Source organism: Actinia tenebrosa, unplaced genomic scaffold (assembly GCF_029948245.1).
Source record: "Actinia tenebrosa isolate PJP-AT-01 unplaced genomic scaffold, QUT_ActTen_1.0 PGA_scaffold2__45_contigs__length_23673736, whole genome shotgun sequence".
In the NCBI taxonomy this organism is placed as follows: domain Eukaryota; kingdom Metazoa; phylum Cnidaria; class Anthozoa; order Actiniaria; family Actiniidae; genus Actinia; species Actinia tenebrosa.
The window spans coordinates 1016011-1042083 of record NW_028292579.1 but is presented as its reverse complement, the minus strand read 5'-3'; the positions used below and the strand labels follow the sequence as shown (position 1 = coordinate 1042083).

Genomic DNA, 26073 nt, shown 5'->3' with positions numbered 1-26073 from the left:
ATAAGAAATATTGACAAAATATCAGTTCATATTTAAAGATCAAATGTACTGTTTACTATTATTACACCAGAAATTTTACTGAGGGTATTTTCTGCCTAAAATTTTACAATCAGATAAAATCTAATCTTCGTAAGATTTATTATTTTTTTAATAAAAAATAAAAAAATCAGCTGCTTAGGATTAGAAATAATTAGCAAAACTAGCCTGTAAATGCTTTTTGTATTAAAATTTTTTTACCAATAGAATCCAGGATTAGAGGGATTAGTTCTTGCTATCAATCAATACAACAAATTAAGAAAGCGATGGGACTCAATCAACAGAATTATTGTTGTACGAAATCTTCATAATCCGTAATTGTCAGCCCTTGAAGGTTCGATGATAAGCTCCAAGAATATGATCACATCTAGGACACGAGTGAATGATATCCTTACACGAATGTATACAAAATGGAATTAGACAACAACCAAAAATTATTAAAGATCCAGCCACAATCCACGTGAAACTTCCAGTTCTGTAAGTAATGGCAGTTACTATAGCTTCTTTACAGTTCGAACAACGAGTCGAGACGGGGAACTTTCTGTAGTGAGTTGGTGATGTATTCCTCTCAGAGGCTGGAATAACGTCTGAATTGTGAGAGTATGGAGAATGGAAGATTGAGCTAGGAGGTTGATATCCTGAAGGGAATACCTCAGCTTGTCGTGGCATGTATTTTACGCTTGTTGTGAAGGTAGCTGGTCGTGGATGAGCGGGTTCTAACGATGCTGCTTCTTGTACTGAGTATGAATGGGGCGAGCCTTTATGAAAAGCCATTGTGAGAAGGATCTTCTCCTAAAGCTATTTTCCCTTGATTGTATAAATCTGCCGGCCTTGATTCAGACTTACTTCGAGCTGATTAAATGTCTCATATAAGAGCTTAGGTCTTTCTAGAAAATAGAAGTTTGTGCCAAAATTTAGACCTCCGGTAAGACCCAATTAGATGCCAATTGTAAATTGGATGTCTATGTTTCCAATTAGACGTCTTATTTTTGAAATTTCCTCCGTGACACTTTTGTAGCTGTTTATGGCGTGACAATTTCCGTGACTTTAGTCTTGTATTTTATTTCCGCACGCGTGACATTTTCTTAGACATCAATATATTGCTTTTAATCGTTTATTGAGTCGGTATGAATTTCATTATTAGCATGCAATGCCTTGATGGGAAAAGATGGGTCGAAATATTGAAACCTTAGTCTTTCTGGTCATTTCTTTCTCTCTTGTTTAGGCTTTTCGTGTTGCGTGACGTGATTGCTTTTTGTTAGCGTGACATTAATTACAGTATCACTCCAAATATGGCCAGTTTATATTTAAACTTTTGACAAAGTTAGTTTCGAAGCTTTCATGGCTTTCTTGAGCACCTTAGAGAGGTCATCTTAGAAAGGTCATTTCAAGATAAGGAAAAAAGACTTTGTTGAATCGTAAAAATCGAAGTATTTTCATCGGATTATATCACAAACTCTTCAGCAACTGCCAGTCTGTTGTACATAATGAGATTACCTTTTGCTCAGAACCTTTGGTTTCTTTTCCATAAGCCGCTTACTCAAGCCATGATCACTGGCTCACTTTACGTGTTTGAGCGTGCTAGAACATTGAATAGGATTTATTGACTTTATATGGTAAAGAGTATAAGGGGGTCCTGAGATCAAATAGGATTGTTTTTATCGAGATCGTATTATGATTCAGTAGGGATGATTGAATAAGTAACCACTATAAAACTATAAACAGCTAAAACAATAATGCCACTTTCGCATGTATTTTGTACTCAGATACTTCAGATTTCTGCTAGGTGAACGTAAATTAGTATTCTCAAACTCATTGATAATTCATAAGCTCAACAACGAATCAAGAACATCGTGTTTGGTCAGTGCTGTGTGTAGGTTTCACTTTTGCCTTGCCGTCCCAAATTGTCTGTCTTTCTGTTTGTCTTTCTGTCTGTTTGTCTGTCTTTCTGTCTGTCTGTCTGTTTGTCTGTCTAGCCTGCCGCGTCTCCTATGGTTACCAATCAGAGATTTTCATCACGCATGCGTATGATTCCTGACCATCGCTTTTTAATACAATCTCGTACCCAGGGCCTACGTTTTTTCAGATCTACGGCGAAGAACGAGGGCTCTGGCATAATCCATTACTGGACGCATGCGCAATTTTTACGGAAGTGAAATATAATCAATGAAAATCATGCTTTCAAACAGAGTTCTGTGTTTACTTCCGATCAAAATAAAAATTAGAAATCGGGAACATTGATCGCTTTTGATCGCTTGCGATCTTATAATGGGAGGTTCTTGTATAGCGCATTTATACAACGTCTCAATGCGCTTTACAGTAATTTATATATATATATATATATGAAGAATATTTAGATAAAAGGGGTCTTAAAGAGGAGATGGGTGTGTTCTATTGATTGAAAAAAATTGGGAAAACTTCAAATTTAAACACAGTGTTTAAAAGGTCTTCAATCCGAATATCACACCAAAGGGGTCTTAAGAAGTAAGACCCTTTTTGAGTAAATTTTCTTCATATACATATTTCACTTCCGAAAAATTGCGCATGCGCCAAAAAATGGATTATGCCAGAGCCCTCGTTCTTCGCCGCAGGCCAGAAGAAACGCAGGCTCTGGGTACGAGACTGTTTTTGATATCGACTCACTAAAGCACTTAACTTCCCAATTAATAGTAATGATTTAGATACGAACAAAGATCCGGTTGATAGCTTGATGACAAAGCTTTAATTACCGCCATATAAGCCCTAATTCCCAAATTAACAATGACTTGAAAAGAGAAACTCGCTTCGGAAACAGACTCTAATATATCGTTAATTTTCTCTTAATACAAAGTGATGTGTAACTGAAAACACTGTTGTTATCTTTAATTGATCCACTAAGTATTTGATGTAGTTTCGGTTTGTTTTAACCTAAGACATAGTTAGCGTTCATTAGATTTATTCAAACTGTGCAAAAATGTGTTTACTTTTTGTAGACAGCAGATACGAGCATTTGGTTTCCACTAATAACTCACCTTATATCTTGGTAGATTTTATTCTATTTCAAACTATTATATCAATGCAGTTAGATATTATTTTTAGTTTCCGTTAGTAATAGAGCAGTTTTCGTATCACTGTGAAAAGTTCCGGGTGACGGTTGCGACCGTGATGTTTTCTAGAACTTCTATTGGCGGATTTTTCTCGCGCAATGTGATTGGTCTAACATTAGCGTGATCTTGGCGTGACCGTGTTCTCTGATTGTGCCGTGTTTCGGGAAGTTGATTGAATGGAGAGTAAATTCTCGAGCAATGTGATTGGCGTGGCCTATATCTTGCCTTGTTACGACCGCGTTCCGAGACGTGAGTTTTTCACAGCACAGTCATACGAAAACTGCTCTATCTGTACACCGAATCGAAATATAGCCACCAATTTGAATAACTATTGTTCTGCACTGTCTAGCCTTATGCGCGTTCTGAGGGTCCTGAAAGGGGTACTCCATTTCCCAGCCTGTGTTTGCTCAAATCTCAATCCCATTCCCATTTTTTTAATTTTTGTTTTGTTTTGTTTTGTTATGTTTGTGAATCCCATTCCCAGTGCATAAAATCCCATTTTCCCAGCCCAAAAAAAGCGAATTCCAGCTCCCATTTTACCCCTTCTGGACCCTCACGAGAGGCTAGTCTGTTTGCTAGTCAGTCCAAAAACGATAGTTATTCAAATTGGTCGCCATATTTCGATTCGTTGTGTGTGTGCGCGTGTATAATGAGAGCAAGTGGAGCCAGAATTAATGAAGCCATTATTTCACCAATGAACCCAATCAATTTGGAGCGTGTTATTCCTTTGAGTATCATTTCTTTGTTTAACGGTTGCGCATGAGAAGACACATGAATATGGATACAACTTAAACAAAGAATCTTATTTTCAAGGAAATGAGACTGAAATGGGAAAACATTACGCCCAAATTGATAGATGGCTATCGTTCGCTCAATCTGATTATTAGCCTCCGTTAATGTGCTATCAAACGTTAACGTCCTATCGAACCATATAGCGTGCTAATAGAAGATAATTAGCTCGATAAAATCATTGTCAACCTGTAAAGGCAGACAACAACTGCCCTCGCCCGGTTTGAAGGTACTACGGTTTTCAATCAGTTAAAGGTGCGGTAGAGCGCATACCATATATCCATGAAAAACTTTGTAAGACATTGCACAAATTGGTAAGACTTCATTAGACCATAGACCTACACACTTTGCGTTAATTCGTACACTTTTTTTAGTTTAATTTCGGAGAACAGAGTGAATTGAATGGCAAATGCCCAATGGAAAATTACTTAGATACTGATCAGTCATTGTATGTCGATAGTGAAACTCGAGAGATTCATTTTTAAGGTGCTGTAATAGGGGCACCAAAATTGCGCAACATTATTGCCTTGCAAGTTGCAGAGCAAATGTTGCTCGTATTGCCACTCCGCGCGCAACACATTAAGATTGTTGCTCGAAGTAGAACCTCTCTCTACTCTTTGCAATAATGAAAATGTGTTGCGCGCGGAGAGGCAATACTAGTAGTAATTTTCCATTGGGCATTTGCCATTCAATTCACCGTTTTCCATACATCGGTTTACTGGTCAAACACAAAGCATTCAGTCGAGGTTGCAAAGTTCAAATTTGAATAATCCTTTGAAAGTACCTTGGCGCCTCGCTTGAGCGCTTTGTGTTTGACCAGTGAACCAATGTATGGAAAATGGTGAATGTGGAAAACTTTCTCATCGTGGCCCGTCAAGTTTCTTAAATTTGGATGAGCGCGCAACCTTGAGAAAACAGTCTATTCACTCGTAGAATCATGATAAGTCGTTTTTCTGTCATATTTTTTCGCGTTGCGACACGCGTGGCCACCATGAGTACTAATGTACTTTACAGGGGTGGGATATATTGGATTTATGGCCAGTTTAGACGTAATTCTAAAAGTTTTTAAATGGGGTTTTCTGCAGTAAACTCGTAAAGTATAAGCCAGTTTGGAAGCTTAAGTTATTAGATTCTTTAGATTTTGTTCTTATTCACTCACAGTGAAAGGTGCTATTTAAAAAAATGAGTAGCTCAGTTTAAAAAAATGATTTAACAGGTTAATGAAGGAATCAATTAGAGTAAAAGAATAGATGAGTGAATGGATAGATAGATGGATAGATAGATAAATAAATGGATAGATGAATGAATGGGTGGGTGGATGGATGGATGGATGGATGGATGGATGGATAGATTAGTGAATGGATGGATGGGTGGGTGGATGGATGGATGGATGGATAAGTAAATAAAATGGTAGGATAATAGATCGATAGATGCATAAACATATGGATAGATAAACGAGCAGCCATTCCAAACCTACACGTGCATTCTATTGATTGTCTTGTTAAAGCATTTGTCAGTCTCGCGAAGAAAATTTCGATTTTTGATCTAAGAAGTATTTACCTCTTACCTTAATCATAACAACTTTAGAAATACGTATAACCTATATTTGCTACAATAAGTTCAAATTTGGTGGCTCTTACTTCACGTCAGTCTTTTTAAAATTCAGTTTACTAAACCTCTTTATCAATAGAATATAATCTTCAGACCCAGTACACTTAATAATAATGGGAGCCTCTTATACAGCGTATTTACAAATTGTCTCAACGCGCTTTACATTCATGACCAGTGAAGGACTACACTAGCGATTTTTGCGGCGATTTTTGCGGCGATTTTGTCCATAATGAATAATGGTAAAGAATTTACTTGTAAAGTTTTTTTCAGGATACCAAGATTTTCCTAGACGAATGTCTCTTTTGAAGGATGAGACAAAAGATTTCATATTTCCGAAAATTACCATAGAAATCGCAGCAAAAATCGCCAGTGTAAACGGGGCTTTACAGGGCGCCATTACAAGGAGCAAGTTGCATGAGAGACGCAAACAATTGCTGCAACTTGAATTGCAATTTTTTTACTTCCTAGAACTTGCGTCGCAACGGCGTTGCGAGACGAGTTGCAGAAAAATTGCTCCGTGTAATCGCGCCTTAAGGTGCTATTAGCAGCCGTACAGGTTACAACCATGAGTAAACACTTCTTATTTACAAAACTATATTTACTACTCTGTAAAATCCTCCATTGACTTACGTCACTTGATTCAATCAATATGGCTAATCCACAAGACATTCGGTGTTTTTAGACTTTCTTACTCCACTTGACTAATATATAAACCTTTTATTTGATATTTCGGCTTTATGAATCCTTTTTTTAGGCTCAGGTCAAACGTCGAACTTCACATGAGCCGAACCTAATTGAACAATGGATAACAAGGCGGTCTTTTTTGGTGACATTAGGTTCGGCTCATGCGAAGTTCGACGTTTGATCTGAGTCTTAGAGTTAATTCCGAGGGCTTCTCGCTTTGAGAAGTTTAAGATTACTGACGCAAATTTATCAACGTGGTTTCATTAATAAATGCTATTAAAGTAATTTTGATTTAAAGAATTCTTTTTATTTTCAGTTAAAGAACTTATCTTATATATGTTTTTTTTAAATTAGATTTTGGTTCAATTTTTAGCCTTTTTCAACCAATTTCATTATTCAACTTTTAAAGATTTTCATAATTTATTTATATTTTAAAGGATTCATTTTTTTAGTTCATTATTAAAGATTTTTTAAAATTATATTTGAGACAAAAATCCTTTTAGGCCTTTTAGTTAGTTTTTTTGCGTAAAAAAATATTTTTTGAATTTTACTATATAATTTTCTCCAAAGATTTTCATATTTTTGTAAAATAAACAGTAGTTTCCTTTGTTTATTATCATTTAAAAAAATAACTTGCACGTTAGTCGGGTTTTGACGGAGTTTTTGATCACCTCCTTCAACCAATTTACCGAAAAAAATTCTGAACTCAGTCCTAAATGTATTTGTGTAATTTGCGCGTTTTTCTTCAATGTCCAAGGTTAAAAAATTAATAGCCCACTTTAATTTCAGTAAATGCAATTTTCATAGTCCCAACTTTTCCCTTATTTCCATAACTTCTATTGGCTAAATTGTCAAGTTTTATACTCTGATAAAAATTTTTAATGTCTTTACGTAATTACGTTGGGATTTTCTACTGTATTTTCTCTCAAAGTGAGATATCAAATATCATATACTTTGAAGCCACTTTCTACTCATGTTATGCATAATATATTTTATTCATATTTCTAATTCCTATGATGTTTATTCATGTTTTTATTACAAATATTGATAGTCACTGTCAAGTAAATTCAAAGTAAGTTTCCAGAAAGAAGCTTACTATATTTTTAAATACGGATTTCTATCAATCTTTTTGTTTAAAATAAAACTAACGCTTATTTTGTATTTTCCCTCGCCTTTTTCTGTCTCCACTTAATGCTGTCATTTCTCAAAATGTTGATCGCTTGGACAAAATCTTTTCGTCAGTGAATTATCACTAAGATTAAGAAATCTAAAACGCTTGAACTGAACTAGCTTTCTTAAAAATTTAGTCGCTAGTATTTATTTTATTCTAATAAAATGGAGTTCTATTTGTATTGGTGTTAAAAAGCTTGAAATTTCGGTTAGCCAACAGATCAAGCTTTGATTCCATTTTTTGCTCAAAATACCCTACATAGTCGTATCTAAAAACATGACTTCGCTTTGCTAATTAAAGTTGTGCTGGTGTAGGCTTATAATCGTCATAAAGCATAGTTCTTGTTCCATTTTAAAGAAGCTAGATCTTTCTTAGAACGATTTTTACTATACGATTTTTCTTCAAATTGTCGCACTCAGCATGCTAACGACACGAATTGTGCTTCGTGTAAATCGACCGTACAGCTAAAACTTGTGAGGGAATATAGTACTCTGTAATTGATCCTAAAATCATACCTTAAACATGACCGAACATCTTAAAGGCTTTCTTAAATTATGCCATTTAAATGATGACCAATTATATCAAAGATTAGTTGTCAATCATTTTGGTGACTGGAATATGACTTCGGTACATGACAAGTTCTTGTCCGCTTATTATTCTTCTTCAAATGTCCTTTATTTCATATTTAGACATATTTTTATTCAACTATTTCCTTACCTACGCTGGCTGACAACCCATGAATAAATTTAAAATATTCCTTTAGATTTCAATAAAAAAAATCAAAAATATTGACATAACTTTATCCTCTAGACGACGCGATTTTGTCAGATAATTTTTGGTTTTCGAGGATCAGGTTTTGATTGTCTCTTTCTTTCTTTTTCTCGGAACCCAAACTCCCAAAGCCAAAAGCTTAGAAGTAATCCTCTTCTCTTGAGATGTGCTGGGAGTGCCCTAGTATTAGCGTTCAATATAACTGCACACTTACTATGACTGCGAATATCCATAATTCCTTAAGTAGATTATTCGGGGCACTACAGAATACTCGCCACTTTACGGTGCTTGTCATTTTGGATGCGTGACGGCAGTGGCTCACTGCGCTACTCGTGTGCGCTGCGAGGGTTTGGTTGGCAACGTAAATCACTTTACAAGAATCGGCGAAGCAAAACCGACCTCCGAGTGATTGTCAAAGATCCCAAAGGTATCGTTGAAATATTTTATTTGATTCGAACGTTAATGTATTAGAATTTTATATCCAATTTACAAAGCGCATTTTTGTGAGAATTTCAAAGGAATGGGAGGGCAAAAAAAAAGAAAATTTCGAATCGAAATCGTTGAAGTTTAGGACTATTCATTCACTTTTTTCTTGAACCGACTCTACTTTGCTTAGTAAAATGCAGGTAAAAAATTACGCGACCTTAAGACTGATGTGTATATGATTCTTCAATGTGTATGTTTATCCATACATTTGATATTTTCTCATTCGGATTACAAATCGCGTTGTTTAAGAAAGGAAATTCAAAAATATCGTGACATTGAAATCTTGAAGAAAAGTAGGCGAACGACATCTCAAAGGACAGCAAGTTTTCTTTCTCTTTTTAGTCGTAAAGACGGGGATTAAGGTATTGGTTTTTCTTATCAACATCGGATTGAATATTGAGGTATTACAAAAATACGGGGATTAGGAAGACAATTAATTGGAATCCACTGAACGAGATTAGAAAAGAAACAAGAAATCTGCTTATAGGGGAAACATGCCAGGCGTGGATTAAAACCACTCTTCTGTTGCCCTGTTGTCGAGCGAGGAGGATTTCAGCTGTCTCGGCAAACTCTTTGCAGTCAATTAATGCCATATCTGTGAGATCTAGCATCTTGATTCAAGGCGCGATAGAGAAAACGACCTTTCAAACCGTTGCTAAGACTTTCTGGTCCTGTTCGGAGATCTAGATATGTAATCTAATGGTTTTGTGTTTGCAATTCGCATACCAATTTAGGGATTCTTGGACTATGTCAGATCGGGGCGATGAGCGTAATTACGTAAAGAGCCGTCTAAGTACTATATTGTATCGACCGCGATTTGACAGCTATGTAGCTTGCCTTTTACCCAACTAAACACTAACCAAGTTTTTAGGTTCATAATGGCATTTATATGATGTGCGGGATATAATATATTATTTTGATCATCTGCTGGTGTAGATTTTGAGCTCAAAAGTTTGGGTTATTAGTTTTTAAGACAGACATTTTTTCAAAGAAATTGTTTTCTTTGAAAAAAAAAATTTTTTTTCTCCTTTTTCTTTCTTTCTTTCTTTCTTTCTTCCTTCCTTTCTTTCTTTCTTTCTTTCTTTCTTTCTTTCTTTCTTTCTTTCTTCCTTTATTTCTCACATTCTTTCTGTCTCATTGTCTGTCTGTCTTTCCTTTTCTCTCTCTTTTTATCCGCCTTTTGCTGTTTCTTTCTTTTAGCTCCTATAGTCTTTTTTTATACATCATATATTAATATTCATGGACATAAATGGCTATTAACGCTTAGTAGAACTGATAATAAGGCACTTCATTTCTCGTATCTACACGAGCTCTTTTCTGCCTTTCTTATCTCTAGAACTATGTAATTACCAAAATGACCTAAGCTCTCGTATATTTTTCTCATTATGTACAAACGATTTCTGAACCTTAAAAGATTCATCTCCAAACAAAGACGAAATGAGATCCGGTGTATTTATCTCAGGAAAAGATTCAAATCTTCTTTTTCTCTCTTTCTTTCTTTTTCCTCTTTTATTCTTCCTGAACACGTAGTTGTAGTTATATTTACGAGTTACATTTGCGAAGAAGCATTAAATTCGTCTGCTAACAGAACTGTTCTATTACTCATTACGTAAGTACTAAAGTAGTCATATAGAGATGGATTTATTATTACCTTTATTATCTGATTTTGGGAAGAATTTTCACACAAAAATAATTGCGAAAAGCAGACAAGCTAGAAGCAGAACTTGGCATTTAAACAATTCCGGAAATACCTGTTTGAAAATACCAACTTAAGCAATTCCACGCTATTAAGTCTTTGACAAAACACAAGTTGATGTTAAAGATGTTGAGTTTCTAGTCATCGGTAAGCTTTCTTATGCAAAAATTCGCCCCTGGATGTGGAAAACTTAGACTGTGGAACCGGAAAATACACATTTAGTTTACCCAACAAAAAACGATGTTAAAATGTCCCTATCTTCAAAAACACGCCGCTTTCGGTGCCCTTTTCGGCGAGAAGACGGTTGAATACAACCTAAAAGCGATACAACCGGCAAAGCAGCTGAGAAAGATTTTCAATATCCAGACTATTTATTCAGCTGCTTTCAACGCAAATTGTAAGTGTTACACGCTGTAAGTCGTTGGTATATATGTAAAGGAAAGCACAACACGATTATATATTCTTTCATTCTATATTCTACTCTTGTAGCTTGCCAATCAAACATTCGTATTATATATTTGCGTTTTTTTCTTCTAGATTTGTAATATAAATATTTCATATATCTTCAGCTGCTTTGTCTCCTTAATATTTTTAGTATTTTGGCTATTCTTTGGCTTTTTTTTCTAGTTTATACTTTAAATATTTTATATATTTTCAGCTATTTTTTCTTAATATTTTCCTATCATTCTTTGGCTTTTTTCTAGTTTATACTTTAAATATTTCATTTTTTTTCTTCTTCTTTGTATATATATACATATATCTTAATATTTTAGCTATTCTTTGGCTTTTTTCTATATTTCTACAGGAAAAATTTCCTATATTTTCAACTTTTTCCCCATAACTCTTACTAAATATTCTTAAAAGTTATTTTAGTCCCTAAAATTGTTTTGATATTTACATACTGCAGTTGATCAAAAACAATCCATGATAGTTTTTTTATTTACTTATTTTCTCCTCTAAATTCACACTTAGCTTTTTAAACGAAAAATTAAGTTAAGTTGAGCGTTGTATATATAAGTATATACTCAAAACTCACATATAACACTCCATGATACAACATAAACATGTAAAAATCATACGAAAAATAACATACATTCTTATTATTTATTTTTTAATTTTTAATTCGAATTTCATATTCCCATCCGCAACAGAAATATCGATTCATCAAGCTTCTTTGAAATTGTTTAATTAATACATACACTCAGACAGTTTGTATATAAACATAAAGATACTCATATGCTTGCTATGTAATACTTCGTCACATTTTTGATAACTCTTTTTACTCTGCGAGGCTCCGAGATTGAAAGCCCTTTTAATGTTTATTTCTTTGGATTTGTAATTAAGTGTGAAATTGTCATTGTGCTCTCACAGGGATAGGAAAATCGAACGAGTGCCCAGAGCTGTCAAATAGCTTGAAAATCCTCATTGCTTCTATATGCATTTTTTCCGCATTTTTCGGAAGCCTATAGGAAGCCATTTAAATGTTTAGGTTAATCCAATGGGAGACGTTTAAGTGTTGGGTTTAAGGTGTCGAACAATTCACTTGTATTTTGACTCTCTTCTGAAGTGGCAATTTCTTAAAGTATACCGTTGCTTTTAAACACAGGACAACAATTTTCTATTCAGGAAAGACACTTTTTTAAGTACTCATACTTTTGTAATCCTACTAGCGAATAGTGGAACGCTTAACGAGTTTATTTTTCTACTGAAATTCGTGTAAATTGAAAACATCATTAAATGTAACTGTTTGAGATTCACGCTGTTGTAATTTAACTGAGGACTAAATTTCAGTACAAAAATATATAGGAACATTTTTAAGAGTCACTTAACATTTTTAACAACTTTTGACTGGTAATTTCGTAACTTTCGACTCTTTTTCGAGTATATATATGCGCTAATAATATGAAACTAGTAAAATAATGCAGGAAAAACAATTAATTATGGAGTGATGAAGAGATTGTGAAATGTCAACCAGCCCCCGATGAGTTGTCTAGGTTATCCCTGCCTTCCTCTTGGTCGCTTGTTTTCATTAATTGCAAACATAAGATTATATACCAGAATCTACGAGCATTTAAACAATCAACATGTTCTCGTTTTAAGATCAAGGGCTTTCATCTTTTTTTCCATTTAGTAAAGTCACTCAGGAACTTCAAATCAATAAGGGTTTTAAGAGTTTTGATAATTGCGTCGTGTGTTAATGCCTTGTGAGGAATTTATATTCAATGTTAACGAGGAGCTTGTCTCTGAAGGAAAATGTGTCTTTGATAATTATGAGCCGGAGGCAGAAAATAAATATATGACAGGTTTAGATGAGTGAGTAGAGAGATTAGTGGTGGGAAGTAAATATGGGATAACAGGAGGGAAAAGAAAGAATGAATGAATGAATGTTGGGTAGCGAATGAATGGTGAATGAATGAATGAAAGAATGGATGGATGAATGAATGAATGAATGTTGGAGAGAGAGGAAAAAAAGATGGGTAGCGAAAATGAATGGATGGATAGATGGATGAATGAATGAACGAAGGAATGTTGGAGAGAGAGAAAAAAGATGGGTAGCGAAAATGAATGGATGGATGGATGGCTGGATAGATGGATGAATGAATGAACGAAGGAATGTTGGAGAGAGGAAAAAAAGATGGGTAGCGAAAATGAATGGATGGATAGATGGATGAATGAATGAATGTTGGAGAGAGAGGGGAAAACGATTGGTAGCGAAAATGAATGAAAGAATGGATGAATAGATGGATGGATGAATGAATGAAAGAATGGATAGATGGATGAATGAATGAATGAGAGAAAGAGAAGAAAAGGTGAGTAGCGAAAGGGAGAGCGTAAGAGAGAGTAAGTGGATGAATGGATGGATGAAAAAAAAAATAGTGCATAAATGAATGCATAAATGAATTAAAGAATGAGTGAATAAAATGAGTGAAGGAATGAAGGAGAAAGTAAGGGAACTTTGGAAGGGAGAGACAGATAACAGGAAAAGAAGGATTAATGAATATATGTAAATGAAAAAGAAAGAGAGGAAATGGATAGACAGAAAGTAAAAAAAAAAAAAAAAAAAGACAGTAAACGTAAAGAAATGAAAATAGCAAAGAAGCAAGCAAAGAATGAATGAATGAATGGATGGAGAGATAAATAAAATTGGATAGAGAAACTGTATATAAAACTAAAGAGAAAAAATACAGCTGGACAAATGTATTAACCAAATATATCCATGGGCAAAAATCCATTTTAAAAAAAGAGACAATTTTATTGAATATTGAATGAAAAAAGTAAATAATCCAAAGAGAAAATTTTAAAGACAGCACAACAACACCGCCTTATTCGTTTTAAAAAACCAAAACATTTTAAGGAATCAAATAGATGTTTATAGGCTAGGTTTACCTTTATTTGGTTAGATTTTTTCTATAAACCTTTAAATTTTAAGTAAGTTTTCCCGAAGAGACCAATGGTAGAGAAAAACAGAAGAAAAAAGCTATTCTGAAATAGGTTTTTGATTAAAAGAACTTATTTTTTCTATTTAGCACTCATGACATCCAATTCCGTTCGAAATAATTGTTCTTTAAAACAGCATAACCCCCATAACTGTCGAACTACTGAGCTCAAATCATTAACAGCGCCAAAACCAACACAGAAATAGGATTTTTGATATCCCATAAGTCAAATTACTTTCATAATTTTTCTTAATGACATTAACGTTAATTTGTGTTATGACGAAGTTGTAAGTGAAATATCTTGAGGATAGACTATAAGTCTACCTGTGAGTGACTCAGAGCCTTTCATGGTCACTGCTAGCCTTGGAAGACCATCGATAGCCAGTGCAGAGTAATATTTTCTATATACTTAGCTCTTCTCCAGTTGCAGGGGTCATTCATAGCTATATATGCGGTACGTATGGTAAATTCAATGGATTTTTTGAACGTGGGTGAACATTTTCATTTCTTTTAGTATATGTAATATCGTTAGTTCTTTAAAGTGTTGTTTTCTGATAATATAGTTGTAGGGTTATCGGTAGTGATTGAGTGCGTAGCGTATTTTGGTGCATGTGGTATAGTACAATGAGTATAGATGGTGCTTTGCAGTGCAGTAGAGTGTGGTGTGGTACAACGGAGCGAAGATCAGTTTTTGTCGGTAGTGTAGTGTAGCGAAGCGAATGTGAGTGTCGTCTAGTTTGTGGTGTGGTGTTGCTTTAGTGTAGCGTGTAGTGTACATGTTTTGCAGTGTGGTCTAGTGTGTGGTGTGGTGTTGCTTTAGTGTAGCGTGTAGTGTACATGTTTTGCAGTGTGGTCTAGTGTGTGGTGTGGTGTTGCCTTAGTGTAGCGTGTAGTGTACATGTTCTGCAGTGTGGTCAAGTGTGTGGAGTGGTGTAGTGTTAATCTATTGTAGTGCAGCGAAGGTCAGTGTGATCTAGTGTGTGTTGTGGTGTATCGTTTGTATAGCGTGTTTTAGTGTAACGGAGTGAAGGTCATGCAGTGTGATCTAGTGTGTGTTGTGGTGTATCGTTTGTATAGTGTATCTTAGTGTAACGGAGTGAAGGTCATGCAGTGTGATCTAGTGTGTGTTGTGGTGTATCGTTTGTATAGTGTATTTTAGTGTAACGGAGTGAAGGTTATGCAGTGAGGTCTAGTGCGTGTTGTGTTGTAGCGTTAATGTAGTGTGGTGTGGTGTGGTGTGGTGTGGTGTAGTGTAGCGAAGCGTAGTGTAGTGACATAATAGAGTGTACTGTGAAGTACAGCAGAGAGAGAAGTATGTAGTGTTGCATATATAACACTTAGTTATATATAGTCTAATCTTTTAAGATACGCTGCTGATATAGATGTCTAGATTTCACGATGGCTTATCCTCTCCACACTACTTTTTCTAAGAGTTTTGCCGCGGTATAAACATGACGGTATGCGAGTATGTAGAGTTAATGTACAATCATAGTGAAGAGTCCAGTTTAACACGATACGATATTTATATTTTGAGAAGTGGCGTCTTCATTTAGGCTTTCAATATGAGCATTGCAGCATCAGTATAAATTTTTACACCTATTTCAAAATACGTTGTCCGGGTCGTAGATCTGAAATCTGCCAAAATCTGAGACCGCGATTAAAATCATGCTGCAGAAGGTAAGATGTACACAGTCGAACGACTTAGTTTCCTCTTAGATTAGAATATGGGCTTTAACTTAGAAATGTGATTTTTCGTTTTGATAGCCAGAAAGCAGAAAAGCACAAAAATTCTGTATAGTGTCAGATCTCCCAATAGCATATCGGAAACACACTTTGTTACTTTCAAACAATTGTGTCAAGTCGAGGCATTTGGGTCAATACAATGAAATGTATAGAAAGTGACCCAATTGCAACAATTGTCTGAAGGCAATAGAGTGTAACTCCGGTATCTGCTATTAAGATCATCGATCGACAACGTTTTTTGAAAGAGGTGCAAAAGGTTTTTAATATAGTGTAGAAAGAGTCAATGTGGTCCCATAGTGAAGAGTTTTTTAAGAAGATATATTCAAGGTATTCAGAGTGTTGTCTGTACGTATATAGGTAATAGCGTAGGAGTCTTTTGAAACAGGCGTGGTATTTGTAATATGGCGTAGAAAGAGTCAATGTGGTCCCATAGTGAAGAGGTTTTTTAAGAACATTTAAGATATTTCTTGATGATTGCTGTCTTTACGTATATAGGTAGTAGTGGAGTATCAGTATGAATGTGTATAGGGTATTTAGTAGTCTGGAATGAACTGATCTTCAAATACAAAGTTATTCATACATATATAAGAAATCTGTGAATCAATTTTCCGTAAAATAGTGCTCAATACATCGATAGAAGTAGAGCAGAATATTTGTTTGAGAAAAAAAAGTCAAGACAACATTTTTCCCGACAAGCCTGTTTCGTGAATTGCTTCACTCTTCAGGGGATTTAATGAGAAAAATATTCGTTACTATCATCTATATAGAAAAAGTATACATAATTAATTAGTGGATATAGTTTAGCTGTTGCGTATATATATATTACATATACACCTAACCAAAAAAATTCTGTTACTTCAGATATATATATATATATGTAAGATATATATATATATATATATATATGTAAAGTTGCAGAGTTTTTTTGGTTAGGTGTGTATATATATATATATACACCGAATCCCTAAAACTTTGACAATTTAGCGATATATATACATATATAGGTATCCCCTTCCTATTGTCTTTCCTTGAAAATCCAAATAAGACAATAGAAAAAGGGGGGATACACATATATGACGTATATATATATCGTTCTAGTGTCAAAGTTTTAGCGATTCGGTGTACATATATATATATATTCATGACGTCTATACACACATGCCTCATAGTCCAATACATCTCCTCCAGCACACTTCATTTCAATCGCCGCTCATCCTCTCATCCCCTAATCCACCTAATTCCTCTCCTCTAAGATAAACCATATAAACTTTCCAATATTCCATTTATCAAAAGCCGAAGCAAACAAACAGCAAATGAACAAAATTATACGATATATCATATATCTAAACAAAGCCCTTTTCCTTATTTTTCATTTTCTCTACCATTTAAGATATTCATTGAAAGGCAAAGTAGAAAAAAATCATTTCGCTCACGGCTAAATCTCTGAAATTAAACTTTTTGAATGCCAACCTACTTTCATTGTCTATTTGCGAGGGAGAAAATCTCACATATTGTCTTTAATATATACCAAGCTATGAAGAAATACCTCGGGCAAATCTATCTAGGATAAAAGTGTTTTTGTGAGGTTAATTGGTCGTGAATCTTAAAGCTAAATTTTAACGTTTTGCATTGGGGGTAATTTCGTTGCATAAGGCGCAAAATAGAATAGAATAACTGGTACTTATATGATTGAATTATTTCTAATTTTACCTCCCACTTTCATCCCCTTACTTTCATTCATTATTTATTTTTCTAGTTGTTTCATTTATTTTATTTTTTTTCCTTGTTGTTTTTTGTTTTTGTTGTTTTGTTTTGTTTTGCTTTTTTTGTTTTGTTTTGTTTTGTTTTGTTTTTTTGTTTCTGGTTTTAAATGTTTTTTTTATTTCATATATCTTGATCTGTTATATTCATTAAGCTTCGTTTCATCAGTTACCAGCATACGAGGAGTTATACATAAATACAGTTGACTTCGTATTAATATTCGTATATCTAGTGCTCATCTTCTGCATATATTTTCAATGCAACGAATTCCATGATGTATTTTGAAATATATTTATCTTTACGTAGAATTGAAAACGCAAAATCCAATACTAATACATATCTAATAATATCTTCTCGCTCTGTTTCACATGGTTTGGTACGCTTACATAAGATTGAAATCACAAAATCTAATACTAATACATATCTAATAATATCTTCTCGCTCTGTTTCACATGGTTTGGTACGCTTACATAAGATTGAAGTCACAAAATCTAACACTAATACATATCTAATAATATCTTCTAGCTCTGTTTCACATGGTTTGGTACGCTAACATAAGATTAAAATCACCAAATCTAATACTAATACATATCTAATAATATCTTCTCGCTCTTTTTCACATGGTTTGGTACGCTCAACCTGTAGTATTTCCATGACATGTTTACTGGATTTTCTTTCTACTAAAATTTATATAATATATCTTTTTTCGTGAACTGATTTAGTGACTGACTGACTGCAAAAACGAAGATCATTCCATAACTTAAATTTATACGATATATCTTTCTTCCCTAATTACATGTCTAAAAATATATGCAATATCTTCATTCACTAAATCAAAAATATATATTGCGTATGAAAAAATATTTTTAAAAAGATGATAGAAAAATTCCCCAATTTTCATGAGTTTTAAAAAAATACAAAATAGCTTGATAATTTTTTTAAAGGTCTCCTATAACGTTTTTTATTTTTATTAACGTATTAATGTCAAAGTTTTCTCACTTTATGAAAATCTGGTTTTGTGCGTCACTCTCTCTATTAGAGTCGAAATAATAGTATATCTAAGTAGCTATGTGAAGAAAGGTTGATTTATTTTCCAACAACAGCTGTTGTAAGGTACCCAATATTGAATCTTCTTCGCCAATAAGTGTTTTATTACTCTGTTCGATTTTTACTCTAAACAATGAAATCCTAAGCCCTATAAGTTAGCAAATATTCCACAATTAGACAGTGCAATTGGAGATTGAAAACTTAAGCAATTTACCTTAATTAGCAGCGATTCACAAACCAGGGCTAAATTATCTCGAGAAAATTAGATACGAGAGAGTTAAATGAATGGGTGAATTAATGAGAACTTTGTTTGAGTGCAATATTGGTTAAAATCGACTAGAGCGTAATCGTAGTTGAAATAGCCTAAACCTACTTCGGGATACTCTGGGTTTTGAGGTTTATCGCCATACCACAGGCGTCTAGAAGGTGCATGCAGCAATACAAAACCTTAGGACAATATCACTCTAATATTCATATACCCAAACATCACAGGAAGCATGTTTAAAGAAAACAAACATCAACTTTGTAACTAAGAAGTTTTTCTCATAACAGAGTCCAAGTGTGTATGGGAGACATTTGAAGCGGACATTCCTGGTGAAGTTCTAGGCGTGTCCTTTTGTTCGGCGCGATATCTCCTGCATAAATACAGAACAATAACACACTTAACTAACTTGTAATAAATACCAGCTTAAGCGCACTTGAAATACTCCGGAACAACTTTTTGGGATTCAATACTTGATGGGATTTGATCAGAAAGATGGTTTAAAGCGTTAGTGGAAGATGCTTTGATTTGTGTAGTTAATCAGTTCTCTGCCATCTATGAGCTCATCACTGGCGGGAAAACACTGGTAAGATTGCCTTTTTCATGTTAATCTTTCCTTCTTCGGCTTTTTTCCCCCTAATTCATCAAATACATATTCTTTTCATTCTACATTGGTGATTTTAAAACCCTCTTTTTATATTTATATATATATTTTTAAATCTCTCAATGGGTTTTCTCTTCGCTTCGAGTTTCGTCGCGCGCGTTCAAGTCATCAAATCTTTTTCCTTACTGAGGATCTTTTATCATATCTTTTATCTAAGTTTATTCATGATTTCCAAATTCAATAATACTTCTTTTGTGTCTCTACTAACACAATACTATCTTAGAGATTTTCTCCTCTTTAACCATAAGATTTATCATCGAAAAAAGAAAAAACAAAACAGTTCTTCGCATTTAAAACAACTAAATATACCTAATTTATACAAATATCGCATATATATTTAGGGCTGAAAAGGTTTGTAAAGACAGAACTAGTTTCCTAAAAAATACTTGACAAAAAGTGAAGTAAAAACGTTTATAGAACCTCATAACATAAAGCTTACAAAATCTTTTGAATTCGAACAAAAGAAAATATCAGTGAAACCTAATTTCGCTCTTTGTGTCCATGCTAATCATTCCTGCTAACTCATTTGGCGATATTTTTCTTCATTAAGAATCAATTTAAGTCAACCAAAAGAAAATATTTTCTATTTTACGAAGTAATAATCGAATGGTTTTTATGCCTCTTTATTGACAGCCGCCACACACAACTCCCATAGATAATGACTACATTTTCGCTATCCGTCAATACTTTTTTCCACAAATCAGTTACTGTCCGTTTTCAGCAAATGTGAGGTTATTTTCTTCATATAACTGTCGTCTTTTCGCTAAGAATTCCGGAATGAAACCACGCTAGATTTCGGTCACTTTAGCTTGACAATTTAAGACTTAAGGCTTAAAAAATATAATAATATAGAGGTATATACATACATAGAGAAATCCAATGCTTAAGTTGAGTCGATGGATGATGTTCATCGGCTGTGATTTCGTTTTGAATTCAAGTTTCTAGCTTGAGATAAAAAGTTCTTTTTCGTAGGAGAGTGTAGCCTTAAGCCTTGTCTTAATTGCCTGGGTTATGCAAACGAACACTCCAAAAGATATATAACTTGTCATGCATCTGGCAATCCTTTCATTCAAATGAAGATTTTTTTCGTTCTAATAAGAATCGCATTGTTTCATTATTTTATTCAATCACTTTTTGGTAAATACCCGAAACTCTCGTCTTTCTTTCAATTTAGTACAAAAACAAAAACAAAATCTAATGATTTTATTTACTTTTTTCTCTTTTTTTTTTTTTTTTTTTTTTTTTTTTTCTTCTTCTTCTTCTTCTTCTTCTTTTACTTCTATTTTATTTAATTTATTTTGATCCAAAAAATGACTTATCTGAAGCGATATTGCATTTATTTTTTCAATGGCCTGAGGAACTAATTGAAGACAAAACATATACCCGGTCATTTTAAGGTTGACACAACTGCACTTAATTTTTTTCTTCTTGATTAACCGCCTTGATTCTAGTGATACACCAGAAGTGTAAAATAATTTTTGCGACAATTTTTTTCTTCTTAAAACAATTCATCGTTCGTACTAACTCGCGCCAGACGTACACCAAAACGCCGACTAGCTACTTTATCCATTCTATTCACTGTTGAACTGTCACAGATCAAAAAAGGGAAGAAAATCCGTCAGTATTATAGTCTGAGCGGTAAGTTTTTAGAAAGCTTTACAGATATACCAATTCACTAGAGGTGAAAAAGCAATTTCATTGAACGATGTTGAAGATAAGCTTTACTAGTCGAACCGTTCTTCAAGTATTGTTTTTAACCGGAACACGTCAGAAACAATCGTAGTCTGAAAGGAGAGCGAAAACTACTACAATGAGTGACTCTGAAAGCGATTAACGTCGCTCGCTAGGCAGGCATTAGGCATACACGTCCAGTGAAGACTACAGTTAAAGCGGAACTATATTCATACTCGTTTTGACACGATTTTGGCAGGCATAGACGCTCTGTGCTTAGTTGTATACTGAAGTGGTTGGCGACTATTTGTATTCTAAATGTTTGATTAATGGTTTTGAGTTTCCGTCATCGAGCATTCGATTTCAAATCGAAAATCGTCTCTTTTGGCATATGGGACGCGCTGCGCGGAATGCTTTGGATTTTGGCAGAAATTTCTCGTCGCTGCTTGTTCCCTGATTTTCATCATCGCGCGTCAAAGCCGTCAAAACTTTGTTTACTATAACTTCAAATCTACACATTCACACCTACCAACAAAACGTTTGTGCAACTTTTTCAAATCTCTTTGAACTTTGATCTTCCATTGAAGTTTTGTCCCCAAAAATAACTCCAGTACGAAGAGGCAACATCATCCAAGATTGTTAAACCCGCCCACCCGAGCGAAAACCCACGTCAATGATAGGCTTAGCGCGCGACTCACACTCACCATCCACTCCAAATAATCACAAATACTCCAACATCTGTCCATTTGCCGCGCGCAACGTGTTCAAAAACGACGCTAATGAATTCTAATACAATCAACAGAATCGTCACTCGCTCCAACGTAACCAAAGCAGTCTTGGACGTCAATAGCTGGTGTATGTGTAGTTCGTGACTTGGGTTCTGTTAACTCGACTCGCTTTAGGCTTTGTTTATCGAGGACGACGTTGTTATTACAACTCTATTATACCATTTACCTTGGCATTATTGGTCACTAGATAATTAGCAGTGCTCGTTGGCAAGGAATATATACCTAGTCAAGACAGTCAGTGTGGGCCTTGGATCAGTCGTCAATCGGATCGCAACTCATTTTCAATCTGTACATATACCGGGGAAAAAATCTACGAGCATTCTTGTACTTCTAGGCAGAACTAGCGATGAACAACACTACGACTGTTGATCCGTTTGCGCTCTGCAAGAATCCCACTTCACCATGGTTTATCGTATACACCACATTCTTGGTACTAATTTTGCTTGCCACTCTATTTGGTAATGGCCTCGTCGTACTTTCTGTCTACGTATTTGCACGGCTTCGAAGGGTCTCCAATATGTTTATAGTATCGTTGGCTGTAAGCGATCTTCTGGTAGCGCTCGCGTCGCTACCCCTTCGTATCGACCAGTCTGTCCACAACATGAACTGGTGCTCTTCGACTGCGACCTGTGTGTTTTGGGTCTCGACTGACGGTATTTGGAGCGCTGCTTCCATCTGTAACCTGGTCATAATTTCAATCGACCGCTTCCTCGCCATCACCAAGCCGTTCGCGTATCAGGAAAAAATGACCAAGACGGTTTGCCTGGGTTTAATAACTTTTGTGTGGGTCTATGCGGTCACATGGGGTCTGCTGAGTCTAATCTACTGGTCTAACGGGGAAGAACCAGCATGGACCGGGGTCTTCTCAACAGGAGAACACTACTGTCAGAAAAACGACCGCTTTTACTATACAGCTACATTTGTGTTCGCCATATTTATTCCACTAGTCATCATCATCATCACTTATGCCTCGATTTTTAAGGTCGCGTTGATGCAGGCCAAGATGCTGGCATCGCAGGACCCGACCAGACGAGGACATAGGCGCAGTGTACGCGAGCTCAAGGCGACCAAGACCATCGCGATTGTCATCGGAGTTTTCGTAGTATGCTGGCTTCCAGCTTTTGTTATAATAACCATCAGCTTGTGGTGTTCTCCCAATGATTGCTTCTCGGGATTTGCAAAGTATCCCGCATTCTCGTTGGCCATTCGCATCCCTTTTGTTTTTGTCTTACCTATCCTTAACAGCAGCGTTAACCCCATCATCTACGCTGTTTATAACAAGGAATTTCGAGACGCTTTTCGAAAGATGCTTAGGCTCGATAGCGGTCGTCAATCCGGAGCGGATTATCTAGAGGAATATTCCTGCACCGAGCCTACTCATGTTAGAAGGTTACTTGATTCGAATTCCAAGGGCTCTAGAATCGACACAAACATGAATGGGGGATCCAAGATATAACTATACACCGAGAACTTAAATCAACCTGTGTCTTCTTGGTACGCTATCACCATGGAATGCGCGGAACTTCATTCCGCTTTCAATTTTTCCCCGATCAATACGTGATGTCTTATAGCGGTTTGTGATGAGTTTAAAAGGTGTAAACTATTGATTGACCAAGTGACCGCGAAACGATTTCAAAAGACAACAGCTAACCCCTGGAGCGGTTTGAAAAACGTTACTCTTTTCATACTTACCTCACGTCATGAAAACAAAATGGATTTCCCCCATTAGGTTTATATGTCGGGCTGAGATGAAATTATATACTACTATTTTGACAAACGTCAAACTTTAACTCTCTAGGACATTTATATTTAGTAAGCTCTTTCAAACCGTGTTTTGTTTTTAATTCTTATAGTGAACCTACAGACTTTACGGCTGTTTTTAAGCAGATCTACCTCGAGCTCAGCTCTCTTCTCGCTTATATTGGTTTAGAAAATTGGAAAACTTGCGCGCCAAATTACCAAGATTATTCCCAAAAAAACCGAACGGAAAAGAATTAAACCCAGCTAATAACTTCTCAACTTCATACCGGTTGATGATATTTTTTTGCTTCGTAAACACTCTAATACCAAGACAGAATTTCGGGTCAAATTGGTATTTTTATTCGATAATTACAAGCGCAGAAGATATTTTTTTTCAACCCTGTTTGAAGGTTTTAGTTTAGGCAAGTTTAAAACGCGTCGGCACATCGTATACTTCAAAGAAACGATTGAGCAAACAACCATTTCTATTGTTGTATAAGATCTGTATAGAGATGTCTAGATTTATTAGATTTGTCGACAATCCAATTCACTTGGGTCTATTTTTGACTGTCTGTAAAAGAAATAGGAAGAGGGTGCCATGGTTTTTGGTTAATGAGTTAGAGGGGGGGGGGGGGGTCATTAGATTTCAACTCTGCTTCCATTTGCGGATTTCTCAGGGTTGTTTCTTTGTGTACATTTGAATAGATTGTTTGTAATTCTCGGCATAAATGAGTTACCCGCTTCTTTGATCGTTCTTTATTGTGTTATTAAATGAAGCCTTTTTTATCATCCATTTAAACTTTAATCAAACTTCAAAGCCTCTTCTGGTCCGATTTTTCAAGGAACAGGTCGTGACCGGCCAATACAATAGATGTCATTTCTCTCAAACAAATAACTCACATACGATGTTCATTTGAGCTCACAACAGCTTTGCATATATTTTAAAAGCATTGATTTAATTTACAGCTTTGAGCTTAAAATATTTTCTTACTGCCTTCTAAGGCATTGATTGGCTGTTCGCTTTTCTCGCTTAGATCGAATCACCTGCTCTCAAATATCATGACATATCCCCTCGCAAATCAATCTAGCTCTGTTTGGACCGCATTGCTTGATTTCGCTGTGGTCTTAATTCATGCCTCTTAACCTCAAGATGTTTCTCGCTATTCGTTGGTCCTTGTAGGCGATTTATTTCTCAACAATCCTGTGATTTGCTTGTCTGACCTCACTTGTCGGCACCGCTTAGAGACCCCCCCAAAAAAACACAACTCAATTGAAAGCGACCGGTCTTCTATATCGGCCCAAAAGCCAATGATACCCTGGACAAGAACAACAATAGACACATAATCATTGCGGAAGCTTTTTTATTTTCTGCTCATAACATGTAAACTTATCTCTGAAATTGAAGGCTTTTTTTGCAAATGCGTTTGCCTCTAACTGAGCGTCGGTTTCCTCTTTCCGGGTTCTTGAATAAAAACTGGAAAACTATAAAATTATACATTAGGAAAATTATACATTAGGGTCTTATTCTTAAAAGAGGAGGATGATGCAAACAGGCATTAATTGTAATATGATATCACTTAATGTCCGTGGAATTAGAGACTCTAAAAAGTGCAAAAAAATCTTTAATTGGCTAAAGACTCATGGAGGTGAAAATGGTATATATCTTATCCAGGAAACGTATAGTTCAGTAGAAATTGAATGCCAATGGAAAAATCGCTTTAATGGAGAAATAGTATTTTCACACGGATCTCGCCATAGCAAAGGTGTGGCTATATTACTGGGGTCGAAAATAGATTATAACATCATAGAAAGGGAGATAGATAGTGAAGGACGCTTTATCATTTTAAAAATCATAATACAAGGACAAGAGTTTTTATTAATAAACTCATATTTTCCAAACATAGAGAAAGAACAAGTCGGTCTATTTGAAAACATTGTGGAAAAACTCGAAAAATTCGAATTAGATAGTAATACAGCGATTGTTTGGGGAGGTGATTTTAATTTCGTAATGGATTTAAAATTAGAAACGGTTGGTGGGAATCCGAAATTGAAAAGTCGATCTATTGAACACTTGCAAACAGTAAAACAAAGTCTTGATTTATGTGATATTTGGCGTTTAAGAAATCCTGAAGCAAAACGATTCACTTGGAGTGGTCATGCACAGGGTACAGCTACACATAAACAGCAGAGATTGTATCGTAGATTAGATTATTTTTTTATTTCGGACTATCTTCAACCATCAGTAGAAAAAATAAAAATAACTGTTGCTCCAGCAACTGATCACTCAGCACTAATCATGAAATTATCAACATTACCTGAAACTAGATATGGACCATCATTCTGGAAAATGAATACATCCTTACTGAATGATGAAAATTATGTTAAGAAAGTTAAGGATGTTATACTTAGAACTAAACAGGATATGTTTGAAAATAATACTACGAACCCCAATCTGAGATGGGAGTTAATAAAGTATGAAGCTAGAAAAGTTTCAATTGCTTTTTCAAAAGCTAAGACAAGACGTCTGCGAACAGAGTACAAGGACTTAGAAGTGCAAATAGAACAAATCGAAAAGAAAGAAAATTGGTTTAAGAATGAAACATTAGTAAGGGAATATGAAAATATTAAAA

The 26073-nt window shown here is 35.1% G+C and overlaps 1 protein-coding gene and 1 long non-coding RNA gene across 3 annotated transcripts in view; one reads left to right on the top strand and one right to left on the bottom strand.

Moving 5' to 3' along the window:
* The window catches only part of LOC148908940 (uncharacterized), a 117511-nt gene that overhangs the window by 42849 nt on the left and 48589 nt on the right, over positions 1-26073 (bottom strand). The gene's annotated exons all lie outside the window — the stretch shown is intronic.
* On the top strand, positions 380-24232 carry LOC116303970 (dopamine receptor D5-like). 2 transcript variants are annotated; one of them, XM_031713609.2, is made up of 2 exons: positions 380-513; positions 21718-24232. In XM_031713609.2, exon 2 carries the CDS (start codon positions 22050-22052, stop codon positions 23157-23159), a length of 1110 nt encoding a protein of 369 aa, XP_031569469.1. In that variant the 5' UTR covers positions 380-513; positions 21718-22049; the 3' UTR covers positions 23160-24232. The 2 variants fall into 2 exon arrangements, with proteins under 2 accessions (XP_031569469.1, XP_031569468.1); XM_031713608.2 differs by lacking the exon at positions 380-513 and adding an exon at positions 8522-8575.